Source organism: Ylistrum balloti, unplaced genomic scaffold (genome assembly GCF_031769215.1).
Source record: "Ylistrum balloti isolate Yb309-2 unplaced genomic scaffold, AGI_CSIRO_Ybal_v1 Utg369602, whole genome shotgun sequence".
Lineage (NCBI taxonomy): Eukaryota > Metazoa > Mollusca > Bivalvia > Pectinida > Pectinidae > Ylistrum > Ylistrum balloti.
This window is the reverse complement of record NW_026781882.1, coordinates 343,947-357,804: the sequence shown is the minus strand read 5'-3', so window position 1 is coordinate 357,804 and position 13,858 is coordinate 343,947. Positions and strand designations below refer to the sequence as shown.

General features: G+C 34.7%; 1 protein-coding gene across 1 annotated transcript in view; it reads left to right on the top strand.

Annotated features, from left to right (window-relative positions):
* Positions 1 to 2,605: 2,605 nt before the first annotated feature.
* The window catches only part of LOC132546132 (fibronectin type-III domain-containing protein 3A-like), a 121,994-nt gene continuing 110,741 nt past the window's right edge, over positions 2,606 to 13,858 (top strand). Inside the window, exon 1 of the mRNA XM_060209834.1 lies at positions 2,606 to 3,713. Within this exon, the coding sequence (XP_060065817.1) occupies positions 2,630 to 3,713 (1,084 nt within the window). The 5' untranslated portion in view covers positions 2,606 to 2,629. The remainder of the gene's footprint in view (positions 3,714 to 13,858) is intronic.

Here is a 13,858-nt window from a genome sequence, read left to right as displayed (position 1 = left end):
CTTATGCTCCCAAAAGGGAGAGCATATAGTCTTGGCTTTGTCCCTCTGACCATCTGCATGTCCATCCATCCGTCATACTTTTGTTCGGAGCATTACACAAAAACTCTTAAGAGATATCAACTTGAAACTTCAAAGGTAGATAGATCTCAACAAGGAGAAGTGCAGTGCACTAGAACCATCACTCTTTTTTGCATAATTTAGGAGTTATTGTCTTTTGATATTTTTCATACTTAAATGTTGTCAGGAGCATTACACTAAAACTACTAAGAGGTATCAATATGAGACTTCCTAGTTGATAGATCTCAACGAGTAGGAGAGCAGTGCACAAGAATCATAATTCCCTTATTGCCCTTTTTTATTTTTCATAATTAAATTTTGTCCAAATTGGGAAGCATAACCTGTCACTGAATTTCCTTGTTGAAAAAGTATTTTTCGAAAAAGTTCATCTCTTTTATTTTTATGTAATTGCTAAATACATTGGCCTAGCATCAGGTGTTAAAATTAATACAGAAAAGGCATATAAAAGTGTTAACTTGAGTTTCTGAAGTCATCATGGAAAGACTAATTGGAAATGTTTTCACTTTATCATATATATTTACAAAGGTTGTATAAGGGCTTTGAAATAGCCTCTGTAAATGGCCAGTGTCAGAACATGTTTGATATGGAAACCTTGAGGACATAGCAGGTGGTTAGATAGTTTGATTAAATTCACATAGGAATTTCTAAATTATGAACATGTTCGTGTCATCATAAGTTAGTGATGTAATTTTAATTTAAAGGTGTTTTCCACTTGAGATTGAGTAATGTGTTAATGTATTCACTATAATGTGCATGTCCTCATGTCCTTGTGAGTTCCCTATTACATGTCCATTAATTTGGCTGTCACATTCCAAATTGGTCAAGATTATCGGCAGTCCTGTAGGTACAGCCTGTGCTTGATGATACTTTATTATGGTAACTTTCTGTACAGATTAGTCAGGTACAGATTAGGAATAGCTAGAGGTACCTTTGACCAAATTGCTGTCCATCACAATTTCCCTAGATACGCATGTATGCAGGGTGTCTTTTTTTACACTCCCAGTTTATAAAAAGTCTCGAAAAAATTAGATACGGATATTTTAGAAATATTTATCTCCAGACTGCTATTTGATAATCTTAATTACCTATATTTAATCAAACTGATGTTCTTCTTCCGTGATAAACATTGCGTTATCTTTCACTTTGATGTAAGGTAAAGTGAGGAAGGCTTGTCTAGAATGACAAACCAGTCTTAATTAGTGTTGTTCTAAATTTAAACAGAGCACAATATACCTAACACATAGGTAAAGCATATCCTATGTAACTTGAGGGGAATTTCGTGATCATCTTGACACAGTCAAGCTACATGTACTCATTATTTCAGTGCTTCCAGGTAAATTTTAATTTAATGGATCATGTAAGAAATCTTTTAAATCATTTTCACAGGTCATTTAACAGTAAGTGTTAAAAACAAATACATGGCTATTTAATGTCCACAGGCTTTTATGTAATGTGTAGGTGAAAGGCCAGGTGTTAAAAAGGCTCTACCAAATATGTTTTCCTTGTGAAGTCAAATGTAAAAAGAGAAGACTGTACAATGATTGTAATTTTTAAGTCTCAGAATAATTCGCTTATTGCTATGATTGTGATATCATGAAGTCACAAATCTTTGTGAATTCTATAGTAAAACACACTGTGGTAAAATGCTTACAGTAAAACTGAAAGGCTCAAAATGTAGATTTTTAGCCTCTATGTAAAGATTTCTGCATTAATTCAAATTAATTCTGTGCTATAAGAATGTATAGCTCTTGATGTATTCTGTATTTAACGCTAGTGTTTTTGTGATTTTGATTGATGTTCTAAAGACCGATTGTGTGAAAGGAGAAAACCGAAATTGTGACAGATTTCATTTGCTCTGTTGCTCTACATATAGGGTTTATGGAATTTATAATCTGTTGTAATATCAGTGGAAAGTTTACTTCTATAGATTTCTTAGTTTACATAAAGTTAATTTAGTGTGTATTCTTAGTTCATTTTTGGGTTTTTTTTTTTGTATCTTTGAGCTCATGTGATTGACATTACATTATCTGCCTGTCTCTAGTGTGAAAGTTGTTAAATTGATTCCAAAATTCTATATTTTTGTCCTCTATTTCATCTCCAACCTTTATTTTACTGACACCATCAGATATTGCTCAGACCTAACTCTTAACAATTCCCTCAATTTTTTGTCCATCTAAGTAATAATGGTGTTTGAAGGTATCTACCATATTTGTGTTCATATTCATAATTGTACAATTGGGCATTTTGTATCTGAATTCTAATGGTCACATTTCTTCATAGTGTTGTTTTAGCCAAACATAATACATGCATATTCAGAACATTACATGGTACAAATGTAAATGAATTCTATGATTGATCAATTAGATGTGATGTATAATATCAATAAGCCTATATTTGTTTAGGATTGCAGCGGGTATGTGCCATGTTGTGCATTCATAAATCATTTGAAAGTTATAACTGATCAATGTTAATGTAACATTTTCTTCCACTCTTATCGTTTTTTCTGGCTTATTTCAGGAGAGTGCTGAAAAGGAACGAAAAACTTGAGGTCATGGAAAAAGACGTGATATCAGAAGCCTCGGAGTCCGATGCTAACCAGAATTGTAACCCAGGTATGGCCCCAACTACATTTGAGACACTTAAAGATAATGGACGTCTGACTCCAAGCGAAATTAAAAATGGCATTCATGGTGAACATGGAGAGCCTGATGCAGCCAGTGCTGCGTCAGGTGCCGCCGAGGCTACTGTTGGTGACACAACTCCCTCCTCCCCGCAGCAGTCTTGTACCTCACACCTTACCCAACCCAGCATTGCACACACATCCCTGTTACCCTCTTCTACTGACACTACGGCTACTCACAACAGCACAAGTAACCCCAGTGGGAGTGGCCATAACGGCGATGTTGACATGACAACCATCCTCAATGATACCTGCACAACCCTAGGCAAAGACGACGGCCACAGTAGTGGCAGCGAGATAACCACCATTCTGAACGACAATCCAAGCGGCACTACAGTAGTTGGTAACAGTGAGGGCAAGACTCTGATAAGCGACAGTAGTGATGAGGGGACACCGATGCTAGTGAATGATAGTGATCAAAATAGTGGCAATGTTAATGACAGTGAAACGACTTCCAAAGTTACTGACAGTGGCTATAACAGTGTGAATGATAATGGAAGCACAGCTCTATTGAATGATAGTGATCATAGTAATGGAGACACAGCTACTGCTCTCAATGAGTGTGGTCTAGACCAAGGAGTCCATAATGATAATGCAGAACATGGGGGCACAACCTCTACAATTTCAGGTGAAGATCAAGGGGGCACCAACAATGCAAACACCATTTTAACACAAAACAATGTTCCTGGGCTCACTAGTGGTAGTGCGGCTTCTCTGCACAACACTAATGGACATGTTCACCAACATCAAGGGGGCAGTTCCCCAAACAGGTACTCTCCAAACGGCCACACAACTCAGATGTCACCCCGTGGACCGAGTCCTCACAACCAGAACACTTCAGGACCAGGTACCTCCCCGCCTAACCACCAGCACGTTGTTCATGTTCATGTGAATTCTGGAGAGACCTTTTCCATGCGTGTCGGCGTTATGGGTGACCAATTCCAGCATATCCAAGGTAGGACATAATGCCATATAAATAATGGAACCTCCTTTACCAGGAAATGAAGTCGGTCCAATGTAGTACTTCAATTTCAGTTTCTGTTTTTGCCAGAGTTTTGTCGCATGAATTAGTACAATAATTATGGCAGTATGATCTTTTCTATCTTGGAAATCAAAAGTTGATACAAAAGGAGATCAATTTTGTTTTGGAAATTAAGTTTAATCTAATTAGTTTAATTAAGTTTATACTAAAAGATTCTGCTGTTCAGACCCAGCAAAGCTTATTATCCCCTGCCAACTTTGGGATATTCAAATGGATTCCATCCATCCTGATGCTGCGTTCCACATGATATCTGTTGAAGAAACTTGGTTGGTGTACTTGTTATCATAATCCCCTGCCCAGTTTGATTTACAGCGAATTCCGTGCATATTTAATGAGGCTACTGAGCTTGGTATATTTGTTACCTTAACCCCTTGTTGAAGGCTGCTTTGACCTGATTGGCTGATACATTTTATGATTTTCATTTGACCACTGTAACCTTGAAAGTACTTCAAAGTCAACTATATTAAGAAACATAGTAGCCCATTGTCCTGACATGTTATTGGTGAAATATCAGTAGCCTTGGCCTGTTGGTAATTGAGAAGAAATGATTTGAAGTGTCAACTCAACCTGTTTTATTTCAAATGTTCACTTGGCCACTTTAAATTGAGTCAAGGTCAGCCATATTAACAAACTTTGTAGCCCTTCATACTAACATTGTCCAGGACATTTATCAGTAACCTGGGCCCTTTGGTTATTGGTAAGAAGTCGTTTAAAATTTTGATACACACTTGACCCATTTTTCAATTTTCAAAATGACATACCATGTTAACAGTAAATGTTAATGACAAACTGAAGACTTCATTGGAAACGAGTACCCTACCGGCTACAAAAAGAATTTTTCGAAAACCGCTGTGAAATACAAGTTGAAAAATGGATGACCTTTGACCCTATAGTGAGGTTTTTAACTTGACCTTTTAGGTGTCCATTATGAAATTTAGCCCTGGACATTTTTCACCTTAGTATCATTTCAGAAAAACCTCACAGTAAATACTTCTTCAGTTATGACTGTTTTAATCTTTTGACGATATAACGTCATATCAGCCATATTGGAATTTTATTTTTCTTAATAACATATCAGTGCACACCTATAGATCATGTCTTAAAGACATTAAAAAGACTATAAACATATCTCTTACAGACTGGCCAGTTGGTTAAAAGCCCTAATAAATATGTGATAATGAATCTCAAAAACGTTTTTAGAAATCTAATGTTTGAAGTGATGTTGCACTATTACTGGTTATGATTTGACTATGGTAAAACCCACATAATGTGTGTTTTTTTTTTCTTTTTTGGGAGGGGGTGGGGGTGCGCACATTATGTAGCTATAGGATTTTCAAGTTATTTTCATGGAAAGAAAGATTCTATGAGGCAGTCATCATCGATTATCTGGTACACAAAACTGACACAAAAAGGATTTGACGATTGATTTATGAACAAAAAATAGTAAATGATATAGTTACTACATAAATTGATGCCAACTGTCCATGTCAGTATCATGCAAATCGGGGTTGTAAACGTGATAGCAACTAGCAAGACAAAATGAATTGCAAAGACAGTGTCCTGTTTGGGACATTGAAAAATATGTTGATTATGATATAATTAACTTTTGAAACACTGATTTGTTGAACCGTTAAAAAATTGACGTTTTATTCTACTCACATCTGATATTGCGACGAACCAGAAGTTATGAACACATGATCCGTTTTTATGTGTAATGGTGGACGTTATCGTCGACATATTAGTATGCGGAGTGTTGATTGAGCCTTATCATTGGACTAGGGATTTAATTAAATATTTATTAAATTTGGTCTTATTGGTGAATGATATCTATACGTCTAATAATAACAAGGGAATAACATTGGTGATTATCTTACCATAATGTATAATGATACGCCGTTCTTCATTGGACACTCATATGCATGCACATTCCGTGTGATTCCATTGCATGCTCCATATACTGATTGCTTGCACATACAGAGTTGGGGCCTCAGTTTAGGTCAGTGGGCGTGGCATGTGACAGCAAGACATGAAAGAAAACTCGTGGAGATGGTTATTACCTGAGTTGGTCATTATTAGGTAGATAATGATGTACCTTAGTTTCAACACTGAACACTGTTGATTAAGGTTAGTGTGAAGATGAGAGTCTGTGTACGTAAGATACATAAATCTTGGTTAATTGGATAGATAAGTGAGTGATAAAGCATAATGTGTCTTAAGTCAGAGAAAACAAACAATAAAAACTCAAACATTAGGCATTTTTCCTACCCTATAATTAAACAGAAAGAAATTAATAGTCAGCAAATGAAATGAAAGGAAAATTCAGAAGAGAATGCTTTAAAGTTTTGGACTTTCTAATATGGTCTGAACGTGGAAGCTGAACATTCTGAGATCAATGTTTTGGCTCTCGGAGATTGATTTTGACTGAACTTGTGGGTGTGCACATTATGCAAGTAGAAGCATTTTTTACCATTTTCAGTTCCAGAAAGTACTTGCGCACACAATGGTGTTGTGTAATGTACAAGAAATAATATGGGACTATAGGAATTTTGTCAGAATGGCAGGGCCCTCACCAACATTTAACAGTACAGACACGGTTTGAGATATTGTTAAGTAAACCGTACGTAATGTCGGGGCCTATATCTGTGCATAAACAATCTTTGAAGGCTTCCAAGCCAAACGAGTTTGATAATTACTATTTCATGTTTTTGAAACACATAATTTAAATAAAGGATTTTTCGTGTATAATTCATTTGCAAACTTGTTTTAAATGTTTCACTGACGATCTTGATAAATTGCCTACCGTTGTCTGTTATATCATCACATTTTGGTCAACATAATGGTTACCACATCGTAAGAAAGGGTGTGGCTTATATTTTGTTGTGTCTTATATGTCAATCAAATCCAAAAAATCACTAAAAACCAGCCTTGCGACTCATACCCTGGTGCGGTTTATAGCCCGGAAAAACAGTAGGCTGTTTTAATATTCACAGTATTATGCTGCTTAGTTGTTATTATATTGATCCTTTTCAACGGAATTATATTGATCCTTTTCAACGGAACTTTTAACTGAACGTAAACAATAAATGATTTCGATACTTTACTTTTCTTTGTTGCTTACTTTAAATGGATATAAATTACAAATGGGCATTGGATCTTGATGACTATGTCTTTGTTTGCACCTTAATCTTGTCATTCAGTAACTTATATACATCTGTTTATATGAGATACCTCTCCTGCATGTTGTGTTGATATCTATTTTCAGCAGGAGTCTTCAATAGTTATTGTTGCCATTAACACTATCATTGCCTGCTTTATATCAAGCAAATTTGTTCTTTAATTATTGTTCTTTGTATCTTGATTGGTGTCCGGTTTTTTTCTTGCCTCTTGGCAAGCTGTTTTCCTTTTTTTTTTTGGTAGAAGCATTACCGAAATCATCTCTTGAATGCTATTCACATCCATTTTCAAGGTTAATGATATTCATGAAGGTCATTGTTGAACCTGGATATCATTGTTAAGCAAATTTCTTTTTCACTTGCAGAAAGTGATCTTACAAAGTATATCACTTAATGTCTGGTAGATATGTTGCTACCTTCACTACCAATACATATCCTGTAGTATGCCCATACCTGATAATAAGCCCACACTTGACTATCATCACTCACTGACCTGATTTTGTGAGGTCAATTTGATTTGGGCCATTTCATTATGATCACCTACTTCAGATTTCAAAATCAGTTTTTGGATATAATAAAATCAAAATTGTTTTCAAATACAACATCTTATGAATACATCCAGATATAACTATACAACTGATTATCAGGACTTTGTTCCTAGATGACCCTTTCATGCACCCCATGACCTTTGATTTTGAAGGATTATGACCAGATAGCTAGTATAGGTCCTGCAAGAACTTCAATAAGCCCATCTCTCCAGTCCTTGAGTTGAAGTTTATGTATTGGCCCCTGGGCTTATTACAGGATAAATACGGTAAAAGGTTCAATAATGAGGGGGAGGTTTCCAGTACTTTGTAGATATTGACTCATACTTCATTTTTTTTCCTGATTTCATGTGATTGGCTTATGATGAATAAAGCAAAACACACTGAAAATACTTTCATATGCCTCATATAACTAACGATTGTTCATTTTCAGCTGAAATTAGACACCCAAGATAATGCCGATAATGAATATGCATGATATTGTATCAATTCATTATCAGTAGCATGCTTACTTAACATTTTCCATTGTTACTTTGGTCCTTCCACGACTTAGATCCATTTACGTACACACTTTATAACTATTTGTTACAGTCAAACTTTGATGTTTCGAAATTAAAGGGACTAGCAAAAAAATTTTGATATATAGAAACTTTGAATCATTTGTGGTGGGTTATATTGACATTTTTGTGTTCATGACCATAGTTACCACACCGATCACAGCAAATGCTGATACAAAGTTCAAATACAAAGGGATAGTTTTATTTATTAACCTTTTTTTTTTTCATTTATGAAACAAAAACATAACTTTTATCAGAAATTATCAAGAAATGCGTACTTTTGAGTTTACATCTTTCTCTGAGTACACATACTGGCAGTGTACATTGATCAATTTTAAATAAAATCACTGCAACACTGAAGAGGTTGTCACGTGTTACAGTTCAGGATTTACTCAGTAATTTTTTACAATTCCGTTAATTAGACCTCACTCTATACTTTTACCACAATGGCAGCGGTAAATATCAAAAGTACACAATTAAACTTTAATCTCTGTCCAGTCATTAATGAACATCACACAATGTGTAAATAACAACCCAGGTCGCTGTTGAAATCACTGTAATGTGGGGCCTTCGTGGAAAGGTGTAACCAAAGTACCTGCACATTACAGGTGAATCATGGATGTCACTGGCAACAACAATCTCAGAAAAAACTTAAATACATCGAAAACTTTGATTTATAAAAATAAATTGTTTTATAAAGTGGTGAAATTAACAGTGTTATACACAGGAATGAAATATGGGACCAGGCAAAAAAATTGATAGATATAGAAATTTGACTGTACATGTGTATGATGTGAAACGAAGGACTGTTAGCTTAGACTGTAGTAAAGCCATAGTCTGAATCAAATCCCTTTAAGGTTGGTTGGAGATAAGTGGATTGAGAAAGACTCAAAAGGTTTATCAAGTGTAGTATATACTAATGTATTCAGTCTAGCTAGTGTATATGATTGTTCCAAATTGCACATGCTGTTTCAACATAAGCTATTGTAGACCAAGGTTATCTGAAGACATTGATTTTGAGTTTCATTTCTTAAGATACTTTTGAGAATTCTGATGCAGCCATGTCATAGTGTGAAGACTAAAGTTGACAATATACACTTGGATGTCACTGCTGTCAGTCCACTTTAGTTGCACGCAGATTCCTGCACTACTTAAAAATCCTTTGTTAACAACTTCAAAACTTTTCTGTAGAAAATCAATGCGTTTCCTGCTAAGTTGTTCTTGAGAGTGTCATGAAATTAATGTCAGTGCTAGGTTAGTATAATGTGTGAGATTGAGAGATTGTGAAACTGGTCACAATCAATATTTTTCCCTGCATATTGATACTGTCGCTATGTCTCTGATTCAAACATAGTGTGATATCAGTTTACCAAATTAAAAGACAAAGATAACAAATCAGTAGAATCTTCATTGTCATCCCATTGAAAATTAAATTTCCCTATTTTTGATGTTTAATCTCCTACTTGAGAAAATATCACTTTAATAATAGTATATCTTTATAGTTTTGTTGTTGAACTCTTTCATTTGGAAAAAATAATATTTTTTTCTGATCTTTTTGCAATAAGAATTGAATTTTAATTAGTATTATTACTCTAAAGATTGTGTTCTACATTTAATGTCATATCGAAATTATGTCCCAGAAGACCTATATAGAAGACCTATAGACATGTTAACTATTTTTAGCCCATTATCATCAGATGGTTGGCTATTCGAATCACCCTAAGTGTGTGATCCGTGGTCTGTTGTCTGTTTGTCAGTCCTTAAACAATTTTTGCTATTTCCTTGAAAAGTATAGGATGGATATTTCTTAATTATCATAATATATGGCTTTTCTTCCTTCAGAGGAAAACTCAAATTTCCTATCAGGAAAAAAACCGAAGAGAGAAAAGAAAAGAAAGGAATAGATCCCAATGTTAAAGAACAAATAAAGATCAAACATTGGTGGGTGCCAAGATCTCACTGAGAATTCTTGTTTTGTCCTTTAGGCCTCATTCTCTTTATTATATATATTTCACATTGTTTATACTTAATTGATACATTAATCATTTATATATTTAACAAATGATGTTGACTGTCTCCTCTGTACTAATATTACGTGTAGAGCAGTTAAAATTTAACAGTGACATCCGTGCAGCTCCTCCCCCGCATCTCTCCTTCATATATCCTTTCAGTCTGATGACATTTTGCCCTGAGAAATTGGCTGACGTTGCATGAAAAAGTATTGGTTGCTTCTGTTGGCTCTGAATCTAAGTAATTTAATATATAGTCTATTGAAAGCTTGACAGAGAGAAAGATTTTCTCATGAACTTCTTTCACCAGAGTGATGTGAAAAAAAAAACGTATCATGGCACTGACATATTCCATGCAGGCACAAGTTAGCTGTTGTATTTAAAAACATTATTTTCAATGTTCACAGAATTTGGCTTTTAAAATCGACTTGGTAATTGCTTTGTAGAACAGGAAATTGAATTGAGTGTTTCATTTATTTCCACTTCTCTGTATGCAGCTGATGTGAATGAAAAGATTCACTTCGATGTTATTTAACAAATAAGAAATGTAACATTCATTAAGATATTTTTATCAACGATACTAAAGTTTTTGTTGTTTCCTGTTTGCTTGTTTATAGCATTCATGTTTGATTTACATGAAGACTTATAGTACTAGCTCTGCAAGGGAAAAAAAACACCTTTGTGTACCACTTACAGTTCTGGTGTTTCATTGATTTAGAATAAGGAGAAAAAAATAGAATCTTAAGGTGTGTTTTAGATAAGGTTTATAAGGATAACAAGCAACACAGATGAAATAGAAACAAAACAACTTTGTTAATGACTTTTTATTCAGTTATTTTAAGTGTAATTATTTCTGATCAATTATAGAAGAATATCCTGTTATGATATTCTGAAATTCTGAATTAAGAAAATTGAAGGATTGGTAGACAGATGTTGGACATATTTAAATGAGGTTGACTGCAGACACAGCAGATTTTGTCTTTGATTATGTCTTAATAATGTGTCAGCATAAATACAAGTTACCAATTTAAAAAAGTGGGAGTGATATATCTGCTTTTGTGGTGACAGTGTTCCTAGTTTTTCTCATGACAACAAACAATGTGAGATTTTGTTTACGTCATACTTACACGCCTTGGCTGATAGTGTCGTTGTTAAGAGTACTAACATCAGCACCCAGTAATCAATAACCTCGTCTCATCCCAGGATATCTGGCTTTTGCCCGATACAATCACTGCCAGTCTTCCTGTAGCAAATGTATGTGTATGTCTGTGTGTGGGGACAGCGACCATGCTTGTGTCACATGGTCATTTCCCTTGGGCTTTTATTTTTATCTGGATCCAAGTCGGTGTTGTAGCCTATGGTGATTACCTTTGCTAGTCTGCATCACAGACATGCTTGTCCCATGGTGATCTGTCTTGGCCTTGAGAGGAATGAGTCTAGTATACTGGTGTAACTTTGTTTTGACCATGATTCTGTTGTATGTTCCCTGGACCTGACTTGTTTTTTTTTTTTTTTTTGTAGACTGATCATGATATTTTCTTATTATAGCCTTACCTTAAGGTCTCAGTTATACAGGTTTCTGGTACAAACAGATCAATACGAGTTGTTATGAAGCTTTCTTTTGGTTGTTGTCTTGTGCTGTAAATCAAAGCATCATCAGGTTTCAACTCTGTCTAATTTGGAAGGATCAGATAGTTAAATCAATATGACTTAAGTAGATCTTGTTATTGGATTGTGCTTTGCAGACAAATAAAAAAATCTATGGACAGCACTCCCTAATCAGCAATATTGTTCCATTTTCATATCGGTTTAACAAGAGAATATTTTACAACCTTTAGTTTTAGATAATAAAACTCAGCCATAGGATTAAATTGTTGTCCACCTTAAAGCTATGCCCTCATCAAGTCAATTTCGATTGAAGTTGTCTGTTTCATAACAACTGTACAATCATGATGTTGCAGTGATGTTTTCACTTTGTCATCTAATTTTCATGCTAGAAATGCACTGTATACTAGGAAACTTTCCATAAATTTAGCAAAACAAATCTTGATTGAAATTTCTCTCTCTTCATTTCATCTCTGTCTACATGAGATCACTTTTAAACATTGCTTTAGTCCTCAAATTGAGGGCAAATTGATTGAAATTTAAAAGATTCCTTCTCAATACCCAGATAATTTGAAACCAAATACTCCTCATGGGTGGAAGAGTTTTATGGTGCTTTATAGAAATTGTAAATTTCATTGGGCTTATTAAAAGATGATACAATTGCCCAGAAGGCTTACTATTTGATAGATGTGGTAAAATGATGAGCTTAACTATCTGATAAATATGATAGAATGGTCAGTAAACCTTATTATCTGATAATATTCTGATAAATAGGTAGAATAAACAGTAGGCCAAACTATCCGATCAATATGGTAGAATGATGAGAAGGCCTAACTATCCGATAAATATGGTAGAATGATGAGTAGGCCTAACTATCCAATAAATATGGTAGAATGATCAGAAGGCCTAACTATCCAATAAATATGGTAGAATGATCAGAAGGCCTAACTATCCAATAAATATGGTAGAATGATCAGAAGGCCTAACTATCCAATAAATATGGTAGAATGATCAGAAGGCCTAACTATCCAATAAATATGGTAGAATGATGAGTAGGCCTAACTATCCGATAAATATGGTAGAATGATCAGAAGGCCTAACTATCCGATAAATATGGTAGAATGATGAGTAGGCCAAACTATCCAATAAATATGGTAGAATGATCAGAAGGCCTAACTATCCAATAAATATGGTAGAATGATCAGAAGGCCTAACTATCCAATAAATATGGTAGAATGATCAGAAGGCCTAACTGTCCAATAAATATGGTAGAATGATCAGAAGGCCTAACTATCCAATAAATATGGTAGAATGATCAGAAGGCCTAACTATCCTATAAATATGGTAGAATGATGAGTAGGTCAAACTATCCAATAAATATGGTAGAATGATCAGAAGGCCTAACTATCCAATAAATATGGTAGAATGATCAGAAGGCCTAACTATCCAATAAATATGGTAGAATGATCAGAAGGCCTAACTATCCAATAAATATGGTAGAATGATCAGAAGGCCTAACTATCCTATAAATATGGTAGAATGATCAGAAGGCCTAACTATCCAATAAATATGGTAGAATGATGAGAAGGCCAAACTATCCAATAAATATGGTAGAATGATCAGAAGGCCTTACTATCCAATAAATATGGTAGAATGATCAGAAGGCCTAACTATCCTATAAATATGGTAGAATGATGAGTAGGTCAAACTATCCAATAAATATGGTAGAATGATCAGAAGGCCTAACTATCCAATAAATATGGTAGAATGATCAGAAGGCCTAACTATCCTATAAATATGGTAGAATGATCAGAAGGCCTAACTATCCAATAAATATGGTAGAATGATCAGAAGGCCTAACTATCCTATAAATATGGTAGAATGATGAGTAGGTCAAACTATCCAATAAATATGGTAGAATGATCAGAAGGCCTAACTATCCAATAAATATGGTAGAATGATCAGAAGGCCTAACTATCCTATAAATATGGTAGAATGATGAGTAGGTCAAACTATCCAATAAATATGGTAGAATGATCAGAAGGCCTAACTATCCAATAAATATGGTAGAATGATCAGAAGGCCTAACTATCCTATAAATATGGTAGAATGATGAGTAGGTCAAACTATCCAATAAATATGGAAGAATGATCAGAAGGCCTAACTATC